The sequence below is a fragment of the Corvus moneduloides genome, chromosome 22 (genome assembly GCF_009650955.1).
Source record: "Corvus moneduloides isolate bCorMon1 chromosome 22, bCorMon1.pri, whole genome shotgun sequence".
Classification (NCBI taxonomy): Eukaryota; Metazoa; Chordata; class Aves; order Passeriformes; family Corvidae; genus Corvus; species Corvus moneduloides.
In genome coordinates, this window is record NC_045497.1 from 2223016 (window position 1) to 2240245 (window position 17230).

At 42.2% G+C, this 17230-nt stretch overlaps 1 protein-coding gene across 6 annotated transcripts; it reads right to left on the minus strand.

Moving 5' to 3' along the window:
- Positions 1-93: 93 nt before the first annotated feature.
- LOC116454564 (cyclin-dependent kinase 11B) lies at positions 94-15664 on the minus strand. 6 transcript variants are annotated; one of them, XM_032131315.1, is made up of 20 exons: positions 15579-15664; positions 14466-14601; positions 13720-13835; positions 13276-13400; positions 12556-12694; positions 11875-12005; positions 10630-10752; positions 9398-9493; positions 9152-9280; positions 8355-8420; positions 7682-7851; positions 7077-7167; positions 6712-6833; positions 6280-6385; positions 5569-5690; positions 5300-5407; positions 4439-4555; positions 4049-4197; positions 1719-1908; positions 94-246 (listed from the first exon to the last, which is right to left on the minus strand). In XM_032131315.1, the coding sequence occupies exons 2-20, from the start codon at positions 14574-14576 to the stop codon at positions 154-156; spliced, it is 2304 nt and encodes a 767-aa protein (XP_031987206.1). In that variant the 5' UTR covers positions 14577-14601; positions 15579-15664; the 3' UTR covers positions 94-153. The 6 variants fall into 6 exon arrangements, with proteins under 6 accessions (XP_031987206.1, XP_031987204.1, XP_031987205.1 ...); XM_032131313.1 differs by having other exon boundaries at positions 7682-7857; XM_032131314.1 differs by having other exon boundaries at positions 9398-9496.
- Positions 15665-17230: the final 1566 nt, after the last annotated feature.

The window sequence follows — 17230 nt, forward strand, 5'->3', positions numbered from 1 at the left end:
ATAACGTTTGAGTTTTTTCACAGGGAAAAACATCTCGTGCCCCAACACGAAGAACAGAACCGGAGCACTCAAATCCACTCACATGAATGGTGATTTTTTTTTTTTTTTTTCTTTGTGGGGTTTTTGTTTCCCCCCCCTTTTTTCACGTTGAGTTCAAAACTTGAGGCTGAAGCCAGGTCCTGCAGCAGATGCTCCTTGATTTGTGGTGGTCAGATGGAAACCTGTGTCCTTGAGATCATCATCACCCTGTGAAAACCAAGCAAAATCAGGGGCTGTGCAGCTGCATTTAACTCTCCAAAAATCTAAACAACAACAAAAAAACCCCTATCTTGAGATGAGAAACAAATGTTTGATTTGGTGGCATCACAGTTAAGGTTGATGCTGGGTTATTCATCATCTTTGAATATTAGCATTTTAAAAGTTTTCTTTGCTAAAGGCAGTTTGAGTGTTCCTAGTTCCTGTACCCACTTCTGCCTGCATGGGAAAGATAAAAAATTGGGTATAAATAAGCGTAAACTTCACTTATTGAGCATCTAATCCAACACACACTGCATATCCTCCATGACAGTCCCGAAAAATCAAGGCTTAATAAACTTTTTCTATTATTTAATTGGGCACAATATTGTACAGAGCCATTTCAGCCATGCTGAGACACAGAATGGGTGATAAGAATTTTCTAAAATTAGGGCACCTGAGACTCTAACATGGCATATTGTGTGAACAGCACAATCCTCACAGATAGATGGAAAAGATAAATACCAGATAGAAGACCAGCCTGGCCTTTTAGGAATTCTCCAAGACTGGAAAAAGACATCTGCTTCTATCCCCAAGATCTGTATGATTTCCCAGGCTGTGGATTTATTTCAACCCAAATTTAACAGCTTAGTTGAAAGTGTAAAACAATGAACACTTTAAAAGGAGAAACTGCTCTGCACTGGGATAAAACCAGACATTATTTCCTTCTGACTATGCCTGGAAATGGTGATTCTGGGAGCAGAGCAGTAACTGGCACTGGCTTTGGGAAGGAAAGCTGGACTTCCCCTGCCAGTCCAGGTCAATCTCAGGATCCCAACTAAATCCCAGCAGCACAGAGCCCACGTGCCCAGCCCAGGTGAGGCTCTGGAGCTGTGCCACACTCACAGAATGAACCAGGCTGGAAAAGACCTTTGAGATCACCAAGTCCAACCTACGACCCAACACTGCCTCACCAACTAAACCCTGGCACTGAGTGCCACATCCAGGGATGGTGACTCCACCACCTCCACAGGCAATCCCAGTGCCCAAAGATGATTCCAGTGCCCGACTCACCAGCCCTGCCTTTGGGAAGGAAAGCTGGGCAGAGCCCACGTGCCCAGCCCCTGGGCAGGCTCTGGAGCTGTGCCACACTCACCAGCCCTGCCTTTGGGAAGGAAAGCTGGGCAGAGCCCACGTGCCCAGCCCCGGGGCAGGCTCTGGAGCTGTGCCACACTCACCAGCCCTGCCTTTGGGAAGGAAAGCTGGGCAGAGCCCACGTGCCCAGCCCCGGGGCAGGCTCTGGAGCTGTGCCACACTCACCAGCCCTGCCTTTGGGAAGGAAAGCTGGGCAGAGCCCACGTGCCCAGCCCCTGGGCAGGCTCTGGAGCTGTGCCACACTCACCAGCCCTGCCTTTGGGAAGGAAAGCTGGGCAGAGCCCACGTGCCCAGCCCCGGGGCAGGCTCTGGAGCTGTGCCACACTCACCAGCTGGCTGTAGCCCAGCCCTCCCTCGGGGGGCCGGGGGCTGGTGCCCCTCTTGACCCGCTGCTGCTCGCTCTTGGCTGGCCAGGTGGGGAACATGGAGGGGTCGATGGGCAGCGGGGTCTCACGGAAGTACTCGTGCTTCAGCCCGTCCTCGGCCGTGATCCTGCGCGCTGGGTAATAGGTCAGGAAGCTGCCAAGGAGGCAGGAAAAACATGGGAATTTCAGCCCCTCAAACTGGGGGTTGTTCAGCAATGAGGCTGAGAGTTTTGTGATGTTTAACACGATTCTGTCACTGGGTTTTGGGGATAATGGTATGGGGTGTAATTCTATTCTTTGGGTGTAATTCTATGACTGGGTATTGGGGATAATTTTATTAATAATAATTCTATTCATTGGCTTTAATTCTATTAATGGTATTGGGTGTCATTCTATTAATTTGGGATCATTCTATTACTGGGTACTGGGTACAATTATATTAATTGGGTATAATTTTATTAATTGGGTATTGGGTAAAATTCTATTAATTTGGTATAATTCTATTAATTGAGTAATGGGTAAAATTCTATTAACTTGGTATAATTCTATTACTGGTATTGGGTAAAATTCTATTAATTTGGTATCATTCTATTAATTGAGTATTGGGTAAAATTCTATTAACTTGGTATCATTCTATAACTGGTATTGGGTATAATTTTACTAATTTGGTTTAATTCTATTACTGGTATTGGGTATAATTCTATGATTATAATTCTATTAATTGGGTACAATTCTATTAATTGAGTATTGGGTAAAATTCTATTAATTTGGTATCATTCTATTACTGGTATTGGGTATAATTTTATTAGTAATAATTCTATTCATTTAATTCTCTTAATGGTATTGGGTGTCATTCTATTAATTTGGGATCATTTTATTACTGGGTATTGGGTACAATTCTATTAATTGAGTATAATTCTATTAATTGGGTATTGGGTAAAACTCTATTAACTTGGTATCATTCTATTACTGGTATTGGGTATAATTCTATTAATTGGGTATAATTCTATTAATTGGGTATTGGGTAAAATTCTATTAACTTGGTATCATTCTATTACTGGTATTGGGTATAATTCTATTAATTGGGTATAATTTTATTAATTGGGTATTGGGTAAAATTCTATTAACTTGGTATCATTCTATTACTGGTATTGGGTATAATTCTGTTAATTGGGTATAATTTTATTAATTGGGTATTGGGTAAAATTCTATTAACTTGGTATCATTCTATTACTGGTATTGGGTATAATTCTATTAATTGGGTATAATTCTATTAATTGGGTATTGGGTAAAATTCTATTAACTTGGTATCATTCTCTTACTGGTATTGGGTATAATTCTATTAATTGGGTATAATTCTATTAATTGGGTATAATTCTATTAACTTGGTATCATTCTATTACTGGTATTGGGTATAATTCTATTAATTGGGTATAATTCTATTAATTGGGTATTGGGTAAAATTCTATTAACTTGGTATCATTCTATTACTGGTATTGGGTATAATTCTATTAATTGGGTATAATTTTATTAATTGGGTATTGGGTAAAATTCTATTAACTTGGTATCATTCTATTACTGGTATTGGGTATAATTCTATTAATTTGGTTTAATTCTATTACTGGTATTGGGTATAATTCTATGAATATAATTCTATTAACTGGGTACAATTCTATTGGTGTTTGGTATAATTCTATTAACTGGGTATTGGCTATAATTCTGTGACTAGGTAATGGGTGTAACTATTAATTTGGTATAATTCTATTACTGGTATTGGGTGTAATTCTATTAATTTGGTTTCATTCTATTGCTGGTATAGGATATAATTTCATTACTGGGTATTGGGTACAATTCTATGACGGGGGTATAGGGTGTAATTCTATTAATTGGGTGTAATTCTGTTAATGATTGCTGCCATATCATCTCACAGAACTGATTTTTAAGGCAGGCTCCTCCATGAAGCTGTAATTAATGGGACAGCAGCTGGAACTACACACCCAAGCAGCTTCTGTAGGGATCTGCTCACAGAGGTGTAAATCACTGGATACCTCAGACCCTCTGGATAGCCAGATAAAGCTCCACAGTGATCCAGGATAATTCCATCAGAATATTTTACAATGCTTTTTTTTTTTTTACTATTTAAAGAGAGATTTTAGACATTCTATTAATACACCAGGTACTCCTGTAACACAGTGTAACTGCACAGCCTGGGGTTGATTTCATAAACCTTTCACAACAGAAAATTCTTTTCCTGCCCACATATTCCCAGGGATCCCCTGGAATTTGGCACCCACTTGTTCATCAGGTCAAAGCCCTGGTCAGAGAGGAGAGCCCCGAATCTCTTGCGCAGGTTGTTGTAGGGATACTCCGTGAAGGTCATTTTCTTCACTGCTGGCAGCTCATTGTAACCAGGCCAGATTTTTTCACTGGGAGTACCCAGATCCTGCAAATTAAAATATCTCTTTAATAAATTCAGAGTGCAACCCTTTCTTTATTCCTTACGGGTTGGGAAGTATCCAGAGGAAACAGACAAAACAAATTGTGGGCTCGGCCTACTCAAAGTGTTGTAAAGCAGATTAAATAACTTTTTATTAAGGCTGAATATCTGTTAAAGAGCAACAAGCACTACTCCAATGTTCCTGTTTCTAAAACCAGTTAAAATCCAAAAACATTTAAGAAGTTACCTTAAAAACTTTGTTAATCTGGTCGATTTCTGACTTCCCTGGGAACAGCGGCTTCTGCGTCAGCAGCTCCCCAAAAATACACCCCACTGACCACATGTCTATGGCTGTGGAATACTCCTGGAAAGCAAGGGAATAAAACCACACCTCAGAAAAATCAGGGAGATATTTTCACCGAGTTGTTTGGAGGGGTGTTGTGGTTTTTGGGGGTTTGTTTGGGGTTTTTTTTGAGCACAACACCCACAACCCATACCCAAGGGCCAGGTCTCAGCTGTATTTATTTAGAAGTTGTAGTTACTGTGAATTATGAGCAATATCCATGTACACAACTATTTCAGGATGAAAGGTGGAAGTCTCCACACTGATGCCTCCTTTTTTCACCCACAAGCAAAGCAGCACAGCTGATAAACCAGTATTTTTTATGGCATGGCTCTTGTCACTGCAACCCTACAGAGCCTCACTGATTTCACCCAGATTTCAGTTATCAGCAGGGAACGTTCTAGAAGACTACCAGTACCTTGTTCTGCTCTCAGATGTCACGAGTTTTAGACTAATTTAAAAAGACACTTAAAAATCCAGCTGCCAAAGGTGACAGTTTGCCACAATCCATGAGGAATCCATCAGCACTGACCACATCAGCATTCCAAGGGACAAAACCCATCTGGCACCCACCCACCCTGTGCCCAGGGAAGATGGAAGGGTTTTAGCTGTGTCATTAGGAACAGTAATACTGAATATTCAGGATTTTCTCCTCTGAATCAATATAAAGACCCAAGCATGCTCACACTTTGTTCATGATTTATAAAATACAGTCAGGCTGCAGAGTCACTGCTCCAGCAGCCAGAGCAACAAGGAGGAGCTCACCTTTGCTCCAAGCAACAGCTCTGGAGCTCTGTACCATAGTGTCACAACCACAGGGGTGTAGGGCTTCAGAGGAGACCCATATTCCCTGGCTAATCCAAAATCTCCAACCTGAAAGGAAAATAAACAACATTTCCAGCAGTGCTCATTCACCATCAGTGCCACGATGGCCATTGCACAGAACTGTGCTCAGCTCTGGGCACAGCTGTAACTCTGTAATTCTGCAGCACAGAATTTGTCCTGATTTCCTCATTTTGTCTCCTAATTCTTACTTTCAGAATGCCTGAATGACTGAGCAGCAGGTTGGAAGTTTTCAAGTCTCGGTGCAGGATCCAGTTGTCGTGGAGGTGTTTGACCCCTCGCAGTAACTGAATCATCAAAGTCTTCACTTCCCCTGGAATGATAAAAAAAAAACCCCAAATGCATTGAAGAAAATAAATCTACCTTTAATTTTTGTTTTGTTTGTTTGGAGAACAGGGAAAGGGGCAGGAAGGAGTGGCAAGTTAAAAGCACAGCATAGCCTGAACCATAAAAATGTGTCACAGAACAGGAGCAGTCACACCCACAGAGCAAAATTCATTTGGGCAGCTGGAATGCATCCAAATTATGCTCAGAAATTATTGCCTCTCATAGGAAGCAGCCAAAATTAAAGCCCAGTGCACTTTTCCAGTTCAGCACAGGGGAAACTCGCCCAGTTTCACCTCTGAACAGCTCCACTCCACCCCAAACACACAAACTGGATTCATCACCAGCTGTCACCACGAGGATCAGCACTCCCAGCCAACAGCCAACCTTAACTTGTGTCAGGTTTTACAGAACAAACAGAAAAAGCCAGGAAGTGTCAGTTCCAAGGAACACAGGACATTCCAAAGCAACACATGGCACTGCCCAAAGCCAGCTCTCTCCTGCCAGCAGGGCCACTGCCATTTGTGTTGGCCACTTTTCCAGCTCTGAGAATTTCAGGAGACTGTGGCAAACAGTACCTGGCAGAAAAGGCTGTTTCATTGTTTCCATCAGGCTCTTGAGGTCATGTTCTACATAGTTCATCACAATATAGATTTTATCCATGTTACTGCCCACAACGATCTCCTGCAACGCACAAACAGATGATCAAAACCTGCACATGGTATTTAAAAAGCATCCAAAATCAATTTTAGAAATCTACTGGCAAGAGGATGGATGCTGCCATTGGTAAAATCCTCAGAAAATGTATTTTTGCTATTAAAAAACAGCTCATTTTTTACAAAACATCAAAATTGTGGAGACAGTGATGTCTCTGCAGCCTTATAAGCAGCACACAACTGGTCACAGAAGCAAGCTCTGCCAAGGTTGCTGATATTTTATAAGGCATTTGAAAGCCAAGAGGAATATTTCAAGAACAAAAATACTTTTGAGATAAAGGATTGCAGCCTTACTCTGACAGTGACAATGTTTAGGTGCTGTGCTTTCAGAATTGTATTTATTTCTCTCAGAGAAGTAATGGGAAAGCCTTCCTTCTCCTTCTCCATTTTCAGTCGCTTCAGAGCCACAATTTCATCTGCAAAGGAAACACATTTCCCATCATCACAGAGTTAATAAATACACATTACCAGGTCCCCCAGTGTTCTCTCAGTGATTAAATATTCAATTAACTGCGCTGTTTTGCCTTGAAAGCAACCAGCTTGCTGGTAAAGAAATACTTTAAACAGATTTATTTCATCACTGAAAAATGGAGAATGGTAATTTGCACACAAGTGCAGCCCTAAATAGCCTGAAGAAACTGGAGGGCACTGATACCCACCAGTCTTTTTGTCCTTTGCTCTGTACACCACACCATAGGTTCCTTCTTCAATCCTGTTCAAACACTGGAATTCCTCCACACTGCGACATCCCTGAAAAAACAGAGGGACAACATTTACTCCTCCAGCATCTGGGGGAAGGTTTTGGTTGGATTTTTTTTTAAAAAATCCAGTAAACTTCAGCAACTTCACAGGCATAGTTAAAATTTACCAGAAGAATTTAACTGTATGGCTGCACCATGTGAGAAAGGTATCTTGGGGTTTTATTTTTCATAGAGTTTCTAAAAGAGTCCTGGACAGAGCCTGTGTTTCAGCAGATTAACTAAATTATTCCATTCACTTTTGCACAGAATAATCTGGAATACCTGCCACCAAGGCAAAGGCAGCAACTCAGCACCGTACACTGATAACTTTCACATAATTAGTTAGTAAAAATCTGAATTTTATTAGTATTTCTGCACTTTGCTACATAAAGAACAACCAGTTTCTGTTTATGGTAACACAACTCTTCTCTCACAAGGATCTATTTCCAGACAGCAATACCAAGATAAGAGGTATCAATTATGTGATTACATTCTTATCTACATTTAGGAGGGTGATCCCCTACCTGGAGGGCAGGAAGATACTTGGGAAGCTCCTGTTTCAGCTCAATGGGAGAGGAAGCTGGAGAATCAGGAATATATTCCCCTTCTGTCATGGCATTGGAATGAGGGGATCCCTCCCCGACCTCCTCCTCCTCCACCTCACTCCCTGCTGAATCTCGGTCAAACCTCGACTCTGTAACTTTAAAAGTCAGAATCAGTCGTGGAAAGAGGAGTTGTCTGGAATAATTAAACTCAGCTTTAGGCAAATAAAGGTGGTGACATTGATCACTGTATGGGAGAGGATCATGGAGAAGTCCAATTCCTCCTCTTGGCAGAGGTGATGCTTTCAAGAATTCAGAGTCATGGACCTACAGGTTACAGTGTTAATGCAGCAGGTCAGAAGAATAAATCTTTATACCAGAATGAAAGAGAAAACTGACCCAGGATCTCCATTCTGACTGCAAAGCTTTTGTGATGAGAGGACAGGACAAAAGAACACAAAATGAAAGAGAAGGAAACATCAGCTCATTAGACTGATTCCCTCTAAACATAAAGCTTGGAGAGGATTTCAAGGAATTTCTGAGTTTGACATGAAAGTGGCATTTAAAGTATTTTAAGTATTTGCAGAAATAGATTTATTCTGCTGCAAAAACTCAGCCAAACACTTCTTTAAAATAGCCAATATTTGCATTGTACCAACTGGGATGTGGTTTCCATTCTCCTGTTCCTCCTCTTCACTCATTTCCTCTTCGCTCACCTCCTCTGCAAAACAGAACCAGGTTTGATTGAAAAATCTCCTGCAGCTCCTTGGGAGGCAAATCCCTGCTGCAATCCTTTCCTATCTCACCAGGCCTTCTGCACTGGCAGTGACCAAGCACTTCTGTTTCACTTGGACAGCAAATGCTTCCAACAGGGAACACAATTCTTACCAATTACCTGGGAACTGGGATGTGGGCAGGTAAATAAAATATTTGCTTATTAACTAGAATTGATTTTAAAGAAAAACACCCAGCCACCAGAAGCTGCTTTTGTGCCTTTTCTTTGCTAATTAAAGAATGGCTGCACGCAGACTTTTTTACTGAACCTTTTGTTATTACGTTCATTCACTTGAAAAAAAGTTCTGAAATTTGCAACTGAAAAGGATTCAAAATGACAAAGACATTTGGATTTCACCACCCCCCAACGAAGTGCAAGACTGTGCTCTGCAGAATATTTGATGTGTTACAGAACCACTGGAACTGTTGACCACTTAGGGAGACAAGAATGACTTGCAGGTTTCTGATGTGGCTTCTTAGATGAAGAATTGGTATTACCTCTACACAAAAGGATAGAATATGACTTGTACTTGGGTTTTTTCTTTTTAGTTATCTTGACCTGAGAGGTCTCAGCCTACCCTAGACTAAGAGAAAAGGAAAATGTTCAAATAAAACAACACAGGATGAGGAAAAAAAGAAAACCACACACCCCTGTAGGCCCTGCTTTGTGATCCTCACCTGCTGATTGCTCAGACACTTCCTCAGAATTGCTTCCTGTCTCCTCCTCCTCCTCCTCTTCCTCTCCCTCTTCCTCAGAGCCTTCACTGCTGGACTCTTCCTCCTCCTCTTCTGAGCCTGATCCAGATTCTGTCCAGGAATAATCAAACACACAACTGAGCAGGCACACACCAACAGTGCTTACTCAGCAGAGAGATTAATTACATCTGTACAATTAATCACATCTCCTAAATTGCATTTAATCACCTGAGGAAGACTCTGCTGAGCTGGTTTTTCTCTCACTGTCACTGATGTCTTGCAAGTCTGACAGAGGATCCCTCTCTTCTGGTTTCTCTTCTTTTACTGCTGAAACCATAAAAATTAAAAACACAGAGCTAATTGAGTATCATTTCCAAGCCTCTGAACTCCCAGGTAACTGCTTCACTTTCTGCTGGCATTAAATCAGTGCTGAACATTCAGTATTGGAAATTCAGAGCACTAAAAAGAAAAAAAATATATAATCATTTCACACTCTGCTCAATGACAAACAGCTTTTCTGAATTGCAGTGGTGCAGGATCAACAGCCAAAAATATGGAATATTGACCTGGTTTTTAAACATGTTGTGTTCCTAAGCTCTTCTAATATTAATTAAAACAGGGGAAAAAAGGAAAAAAAGTACCATGGTGACAAGAATCACCAGGACAGGGTGCCTACACACTGGTTACTGTCAGTGCTCACTGCTCCAGTGCAGACTCTCTGATCCCCATGAAAAATCCCTGGTGGTTGATTAGGCAGGAGTTTCCCAGGACTTGCTGCCTGCCTCCACCTGGAATTCCAGCTGACTCCATCCTGATTTGAGTGGCTACACTTCTTTTCACAGCTGCACACGTTAGCAAGGCAGACACAGAGCTTTCCTCCTTCCAACAAAGGCATCTTTATGTCACTTGTGCAAGTTCTCTACCCCCAGAACCTTCAGGTGGCATCATTTTCTGGCTTGGAAAACAAAATTCACCATCTAAGCAGAACACTGCCTTAAGGATTTAATTTCTTCTACAAGATGACACCAGTGATGCTTACATTGATCTCTGTGAGGTCACTTTTTAGGGTAGTTTAGCTCCTAACCACAAATCCAACTGGAGCTGGAGGTACCAATCCCTTTTTAACCTGCAAGGGAATTCAACTGCAGGGTTTTAAAAATTCAGTCAGCTGCTTCTTTCACCACTGAACGGGGTAACTCATTCAGAAACTTTTCCCATTCCTACTCCTACCCCTAAATCCATTCCATTTGTCACTGGTACAACTCCTGCAAAACCAGCATTGCTTTAGCAAACAGCACAAATGTAGAGATCTGTGAAGATTCCAGAGTTATGCTGCTGGAGCTGAGGTGGACAATACTTTAAACTGAGCACCTGGGATGTTTGTTTAAGACTAAAAATTGAACACTACCCCAGCCCAGCTCCTGCTGCCCCCAAAGACAGTGTAGAGTGGCAGATGCTACCTGGTTTCCTGCTCTCTCCTTGCTCAAGCTTGTCTCTCTGCTGGCGCAAAGGGCTGCGACTCCAGGGTCTCATTTTTACTTTGTCTCCATATTCTTCCCTCACTGTTCTATGGTGTGCAGAAACTAGGGAAAACAAAACCACAAGAAATTGTTACATCTGCCTAATTAGAGTTGTCCTGTCTGCCACAGCCACCTGATGGGAATGCTTTTCATTTTTTTTTTTTTTTACAGGGTAACGGGGAAGAGTGGGAGAAGAACCTACTTAAATCTAGGAGAATGAAGGGCTTTGATTTATCTCAAATAAAATATGGATTTCTACTGCTTAGAGAAAGCTGCTGCCACATTTAAAAACAGAAGCAAGCTGCCCTGTATGTTACACAGTAAATACCCTGATTCTAAAGCATTAATGCCAGAGAAAGAAGTGGAAAAAATGTAAAAGAATAAAACCAGCTGAGGTTTAGAAGGAGCTGACAGAACATTCAGAACAATAAAACCAATTAAATAAAAGGTTACACAGATTGAGCACTATCAGCATAAAGCCAAGCACAAAAAGGAGCTGTTTGGTATGAGCTGAGCAAGAAAGAAAAGCAAAAAAATATGGTTTCTTCTGCTATTCTTGAATAACCTTTTCCAATCATCACAGGAATGGGCTCTGATTTTACCTCTGAAAGTTGGGACAGAGATTCTTTAACCAAAAATTATGTGAGCTTAGATTGCAAATACCCAACACGCTGTGCAAAGAGTTCATGTGCAGAACTTAAACTGTTCAGGCACCAGATCTTCCCACCTGACTCCCACTGCAGCATTTTCCATGCCTGGAGTACTTACATGACCTCTCCCCCCTTTGCAATTTATTCCCCCAAATCCTTAAAACGTTGAATTTTGAGGTTTCGACCTCTACCAAATTGAGTTAGACTCAGCCAAAGAGTTCAGAACCACTGGGATCATGCTGGGTGCCCACAGTGGCACCTCCAGAAATCTTGTTTTTATGGGAAATCTCCCTGACAGGGAGAGGCAAAGACTCACTGACAACCAACCTGCCAGGATATTTTAGGCACATAACATCATCACTTGTTTTTATCTCCCCACGTAGAACTTCGATTTCCTTTTCCCTCCCAGTGAAAGGTCTCCCCACTTTAACTTTTTTAAAAATTCTGGCCACTTTCTATCCCTCCACTCCACCACTGTGTCAGCAGATAGGAAAGTGATAGAGAGTATGAAGAATATTTATGCAGAGAGAGTCACCTTCTCTCCTGGCTTCCCTCTCCTTTCTCCTCTCCTCAGCTCTCCTTTCTCGCTCCTTTTGCTCCCGTTGTTCCTTCTGCTGCTCCCGGATTTTTCTTTCCCTTTCCCTCTCCAGTTGCTCCAGACGATCTCTGGAAAATAATTTTTGTTTCGTTACCAATTCAGCTTGTGAAGAGAAGGAAATCTGGTTTGCAGCACCAAACCACTAAACTCAACTTCCTTATCAACACCCCCAGTTGTGCATCAGTCAAAAACAGGTGGAGTTTTTCAGCTGACCCTTTAAAAAACAGGTTTCAAAGACCCAGACCAGGAATTCTCCACCCTATCAGGATTTAAGCAGAAATGAAGCCAGTTCAGTTAATTAATGCCTTGATACTTTGCAAATCTGGTCTGTACTCTTTTTTTTACGTTGGAAAAAACCTCTAAGACCATCCAATCTTTTTGTTACAGTGAACCACCGGCAGTGAATTCACCTGGAACGTCCATGGCACTGAAGCAACTTTGAAACAATTAAAGTGAAGAACACATTCCCAGGAACACAGACAAGCTTTCACTGTGGTTTTTTTTTTTTTTTTTTTTTTTGGTCATTTCAGAACAACAAATGCTCAGAGATAGCTCAGAGATAGATCAGAGGAGGCAGCTGCTCATCTCCCTCCCCAGGGGAGGGAGGGATGGATGTACCTCTCCCTCCTGGAATGCTCCCTTGCCATCTCTCTCCGTTTCTGTCTCTCCCATTCACGCCGGGCTTTATCCTGCTCTTCTCTATGTCTCTTCCTACGCTCATGCTCCCGTTCTTTCTCTTTCACTCTGGCATGTTTCCCTTAAACAAACAGAAATCAATTTCTGAGTGTTACTGGTCAAAATATTCAGCGCTCCCGTTTTCACAAAGCAAAACTCAGAGAGGGTGGAACTGATGGGAACCTATTGCCATCATCTCTGTTGTTTTCTTAAAGAGAAAATCCTGTGCTGAAAGAGGATTGGAGAGTCCAAAGTCTGTAAGATCTTGCACAAATACTTGTATTGAAGTAAGAAATGGTTGTTAGTGACAGGAAGACAACGGGAATGTCTCTAGAAAGGATGTTTTTTTTTCCTTGGTAGGTACAAAGATCAGAGGCCTTTCACTCAGTGAAGCCAGAGAGAAGCTTATCAGGCTTCAAGGAGTGAAAGTGACCTCAGTGTCCCTGTCCCAAAATGATTTCTGTCCTCTCAACCATGTTCATACCCCTGTAATTTCCATAAGGCACTAAACACAGCCAAAGAAATAATAAAAGTTTAAATTCCTCTGTAAATTATCCACCTGCTATGTCTCCTTTAATCTGAATTATTGTTATTTACTCTACACAGAGCTTCCCAAGGGGAAGTTCCCAGAAACCAGAAGCTTCCAAGTGTGGCAAGAAGCACCTTCTGCAGAATGACTTCGGTGCCTGCGTTTCTCTTTCCTCTTCTCATCTTTCCTATGATGGGTTTTTTCTTTCCGGGACATTTGCTGGGGTGGTTTGATAGCCAAGGAATCATCTTCTTCTCCCCTAAAAGGCAGGACAGGAATAAACTCAGGGAGGTGACAGGTGCTGTCAAACAGAGCAGGAGTTATTTCCTCTTTTTGAAAAGATTCCCATTTTATATTGAATTCCTGCAATAACCCTAAATCAAAATGGGACCACAACACACTGTTAAATCTTAACCAGTGCTTCAAAAAAGTTACCCTGGTGTGTTCTCTGAGAAGGATTTGCCACTTCTGCACACTAAAAAATGAGATTTTTCCCTTCAGGTATTTGAAACCCTCTTCTCAGGACTTCTAAAGGTTCATTTCAGGAACTCTTTGTCTTTTTATTTCCTTATTCTTACCTGTCTTCCATTGAGTCTTCCCTCCTGTACGGTGAGTTCCTGATGGTTATTTCCATGCGATGGTCTCTCAGCTCCCCCTCTTCAAGAGAATCCCGCTTGGAATCCCTGTCATCTGACTGAGGGAATCAAAAGAGAGGGAAAATTCCATTTATTTGTACGTCTCAAAATGAAAAATATTTAAATATCGCTGAAGCCTTCCACTGCTGGCTCAGAAATCCAACCTCGACTGGTCACCCCTGTAAAATCCACTGATTTATGAGAGCAGCACTCTGACTGCAATTACAGCTGAACTGCTTTAATTCAACGTAATTAAACAAAATTAAACACTAAGGAGGATTGCAGTAGCTACTGTGGGCTTTTTTCTGCAATAATTATTCTGTACACAGCTGTACCAAACCAAACAGCAACATAAAAGTGATTCCAAATTTACCTTAACACGTTTTTCTATAAAATCTTTAGAAGTTGTTCCTTGGACTGCAACTCCCAGTTAATTACATTAATTTATTTATCTTTTCTGACAAATAACTATAACAAAACCCAGTGTATAATGCAAGACCAATGGAATCTTCACGAAGCATCCTATTTTTGTGAAACTTTGGAATTAGACAAAGAATATTTCAGCTGACAGGGCACGAGCCTTGTTCGCACCAGAAAATCAGGATACAGGCACTGCACCCCATGAAAATGCAGTTTTCCACTAATAAAGCCACTGATTCCACTAAAATGAATCCCAAAGGGCAGCTTACATTTTTCATACGTTTTATCTCTGCCTTCTCCTCTTGCTCCTTCCTTCGCTTCTTCTCCTGGAGAATTTCATCTAAAGTTTTCACTTTCCAAGAGTCCTTTTCATCACCCATTTGAGTTAAAAAAAAACAACACCCTCTGAAAAAGAAGGAGATGTTCACAAACCCCACAGACAACCCTGTTTCACATCCATTTTTTTCAGTGCAAACACTTCACGTTCCATTTTTGAGTAAAGCCAGGCTGGAGTTGACTTATGGTGAACCGAAAAATGTTTGGTTTAATCCCAGAAGATTTAAAGCCAAAGGAACGAAGGCCCTGCTGCAAACTCAGGGAGCTGCTGGAGTGCACAGAAAACACAGTTTATGGCCAAGGTTTGGTGTCACACGTTCAAAAATGACCTGAGACCTCGGGGGAGTTAACAAAGCTTGGGGAAAAAGGACACGAGGAAGGCAGAGTTTATGGGATATGTGTCAGAACTCCTGAGATAAGGAAGAAAGTAATCAAGCCAATTCAGCAGCTGCGCTGAAATCAGCTGTCACTGAGTAAAAGGTGAGTCCAGCACGACCCCCGACCCAAAAGACGAGAAACACTGAGCGTGGCACTAATTAGGATGAGAAGCGAAAGAATAATTAACCGATAGAAGGCAGAATATTAATTAACAAGAGAGCTATGTAACTTATACCCAACGAGCACTAACTCGTTGGTTTTCTGGAACGAATAAACAGCAAAAAGTTGACAGCTGGAGGGGTCTGACCTGCGGAACACACCGAGCACCCAACTCTGAGATAACTCATCGCTGTCTCTCGCTCGTGTGCCATCCCCGGCTTGTCGCACACCGCTAAACCAAGCCCATTTTAGCGGCCAGCACCGCCCGCTCCCCGCACAGCCCCGGCCCCCGGCGGCCAGGGGGTCACACAGCCCCGCGGCCCTCACGGAGCGGTGCCACCCGCGGGCCGGCAGCGCGGCCGCTCCGCCGCCCGCCCTCAGCGCTGAGGCTCCCCCGGTGTCCGCTCAGCCTCTGCGGTGCCCCCGGTGTCCCCTCAGCCCTCTCGGTGCCCTCTCGGTGCCCTCTCGGTGTCCCCTCAGCCCCCCCGGAGCCCCCCGGCCCCGCTCACCGCCGCCGCCACCGGGGAGTGCGACCAGCAGCGCAAGAGTAACGCGTCACTTCCGCCCGCCGCCGCACGCCGATGACGTCGGCGCCGCCTCACGGGGCGGTAATTAGCGAAACTCGTTAATGAGCCGTTAATTGGTGCGTTCCTCAACGGCCCCACCAGCCGGAGCGGCATGAATGAACCTCCAGGCTGTGCCCGTTCGGCGGTAAATACAAACGAATGGAGGCGGTGTCACCACAGGGCCGCCTTTAATGCCACATCAAAGTGTTGAGTTGGAGTGAATAAAGCGCGATTCCAACCCAAAGCTGCAATTCCTAAATGGAAATGAGTGAGAGTGTGGCACAGCGACCGAACACGGCACAGAACAGCAAAGATCAGCATGCCCTGATCCCTAATTATCCATCCCCCATTGGAAATACGACGATATAATAATGTCGTATAATAATGACATAAGAATGTCATACGACGATATAATAATGTCATATAATAATGACATAATAATGTCAAATATTAATGATATAATAATGTCATACAACGAAATAATAATGACATAATAATGTCAAATATTAATGATATAATAATGTCATAGAACGATATAATAATGTCATATAATAATGACATAATAATGTCATACGATGTAATAATGTCGTATAATGACATAAAAATGTCATTCAACGATATAATAATGACATAATAATGACATATAAGGACATAATAATGTCATACAACAATATAATAATGTCATAATAATGACATAATGTCATATAATAATGACATAATGTCATAGAACGATATAATAATGTCATATAATAATGACATAATAATGTCATATAATAATGACATAATAATGCCATACAACGATATAATAATGTCATATAATAATGACATAATAATGTCATATAACAATGACATAATAATGTCATATAATGGGCCATCTAATGGGAAATAATGACAATTTAGAAGTCAATAATGTCAATAAGGACAATTTAGAGTGCTGTGGCACCTGCACCTCCGCTCACCAGGAATTCACACTTAGGGAACACATGCTCTGAGTGTACTGAAAAATGTCAAATAAATAATCTGCAAGGCTCCAGCTCACAGAGCTCATCCTCCTCACGGGTACCTGGGGGAAATGCAGTGGCAGAAACTCTAAAATATTGCCCAGAAATCGATTTTGTGGGCAGCACTGCTGCTGTCACCCGACAGGCAGAGCTGGGGTGTGACACCCTCGTGAATTCTTAACGAGGAGCCAAAAGCTCCTTGTTTGCACAGCAGCAGAGATGATGGACCGGCCTGAGTGGAGAATAAAAAAGGTTTTATGAGTGGACAGTCAAGAGGTTGCTTTGTTTAATTTAAGGAAAGCAAAGGCCAAAGAGAGGGCAAAGAAAAATACACGAGATCAACACTGGAACAAAGCCCGGCAGAAGAGGATGGTTGTGCTGCCACAGAGCAGGGGCTGCCCCTGGTGTTAAAATCCCATTCCCAAATCCTCCCAGGGCAGTGTTTTGGTCACAGAAAGGCCAAAACCCAGTGGGTTTTTAAAATGAACCTCAAGCAGCTGATGGTGGGATTTACTTGGGAGCAGAGCTGGGATTTCTGTTTGTCACCTAAAGCAGAAATATGACACAAACCAGACTTTGTTTTCTTTTTTTTTT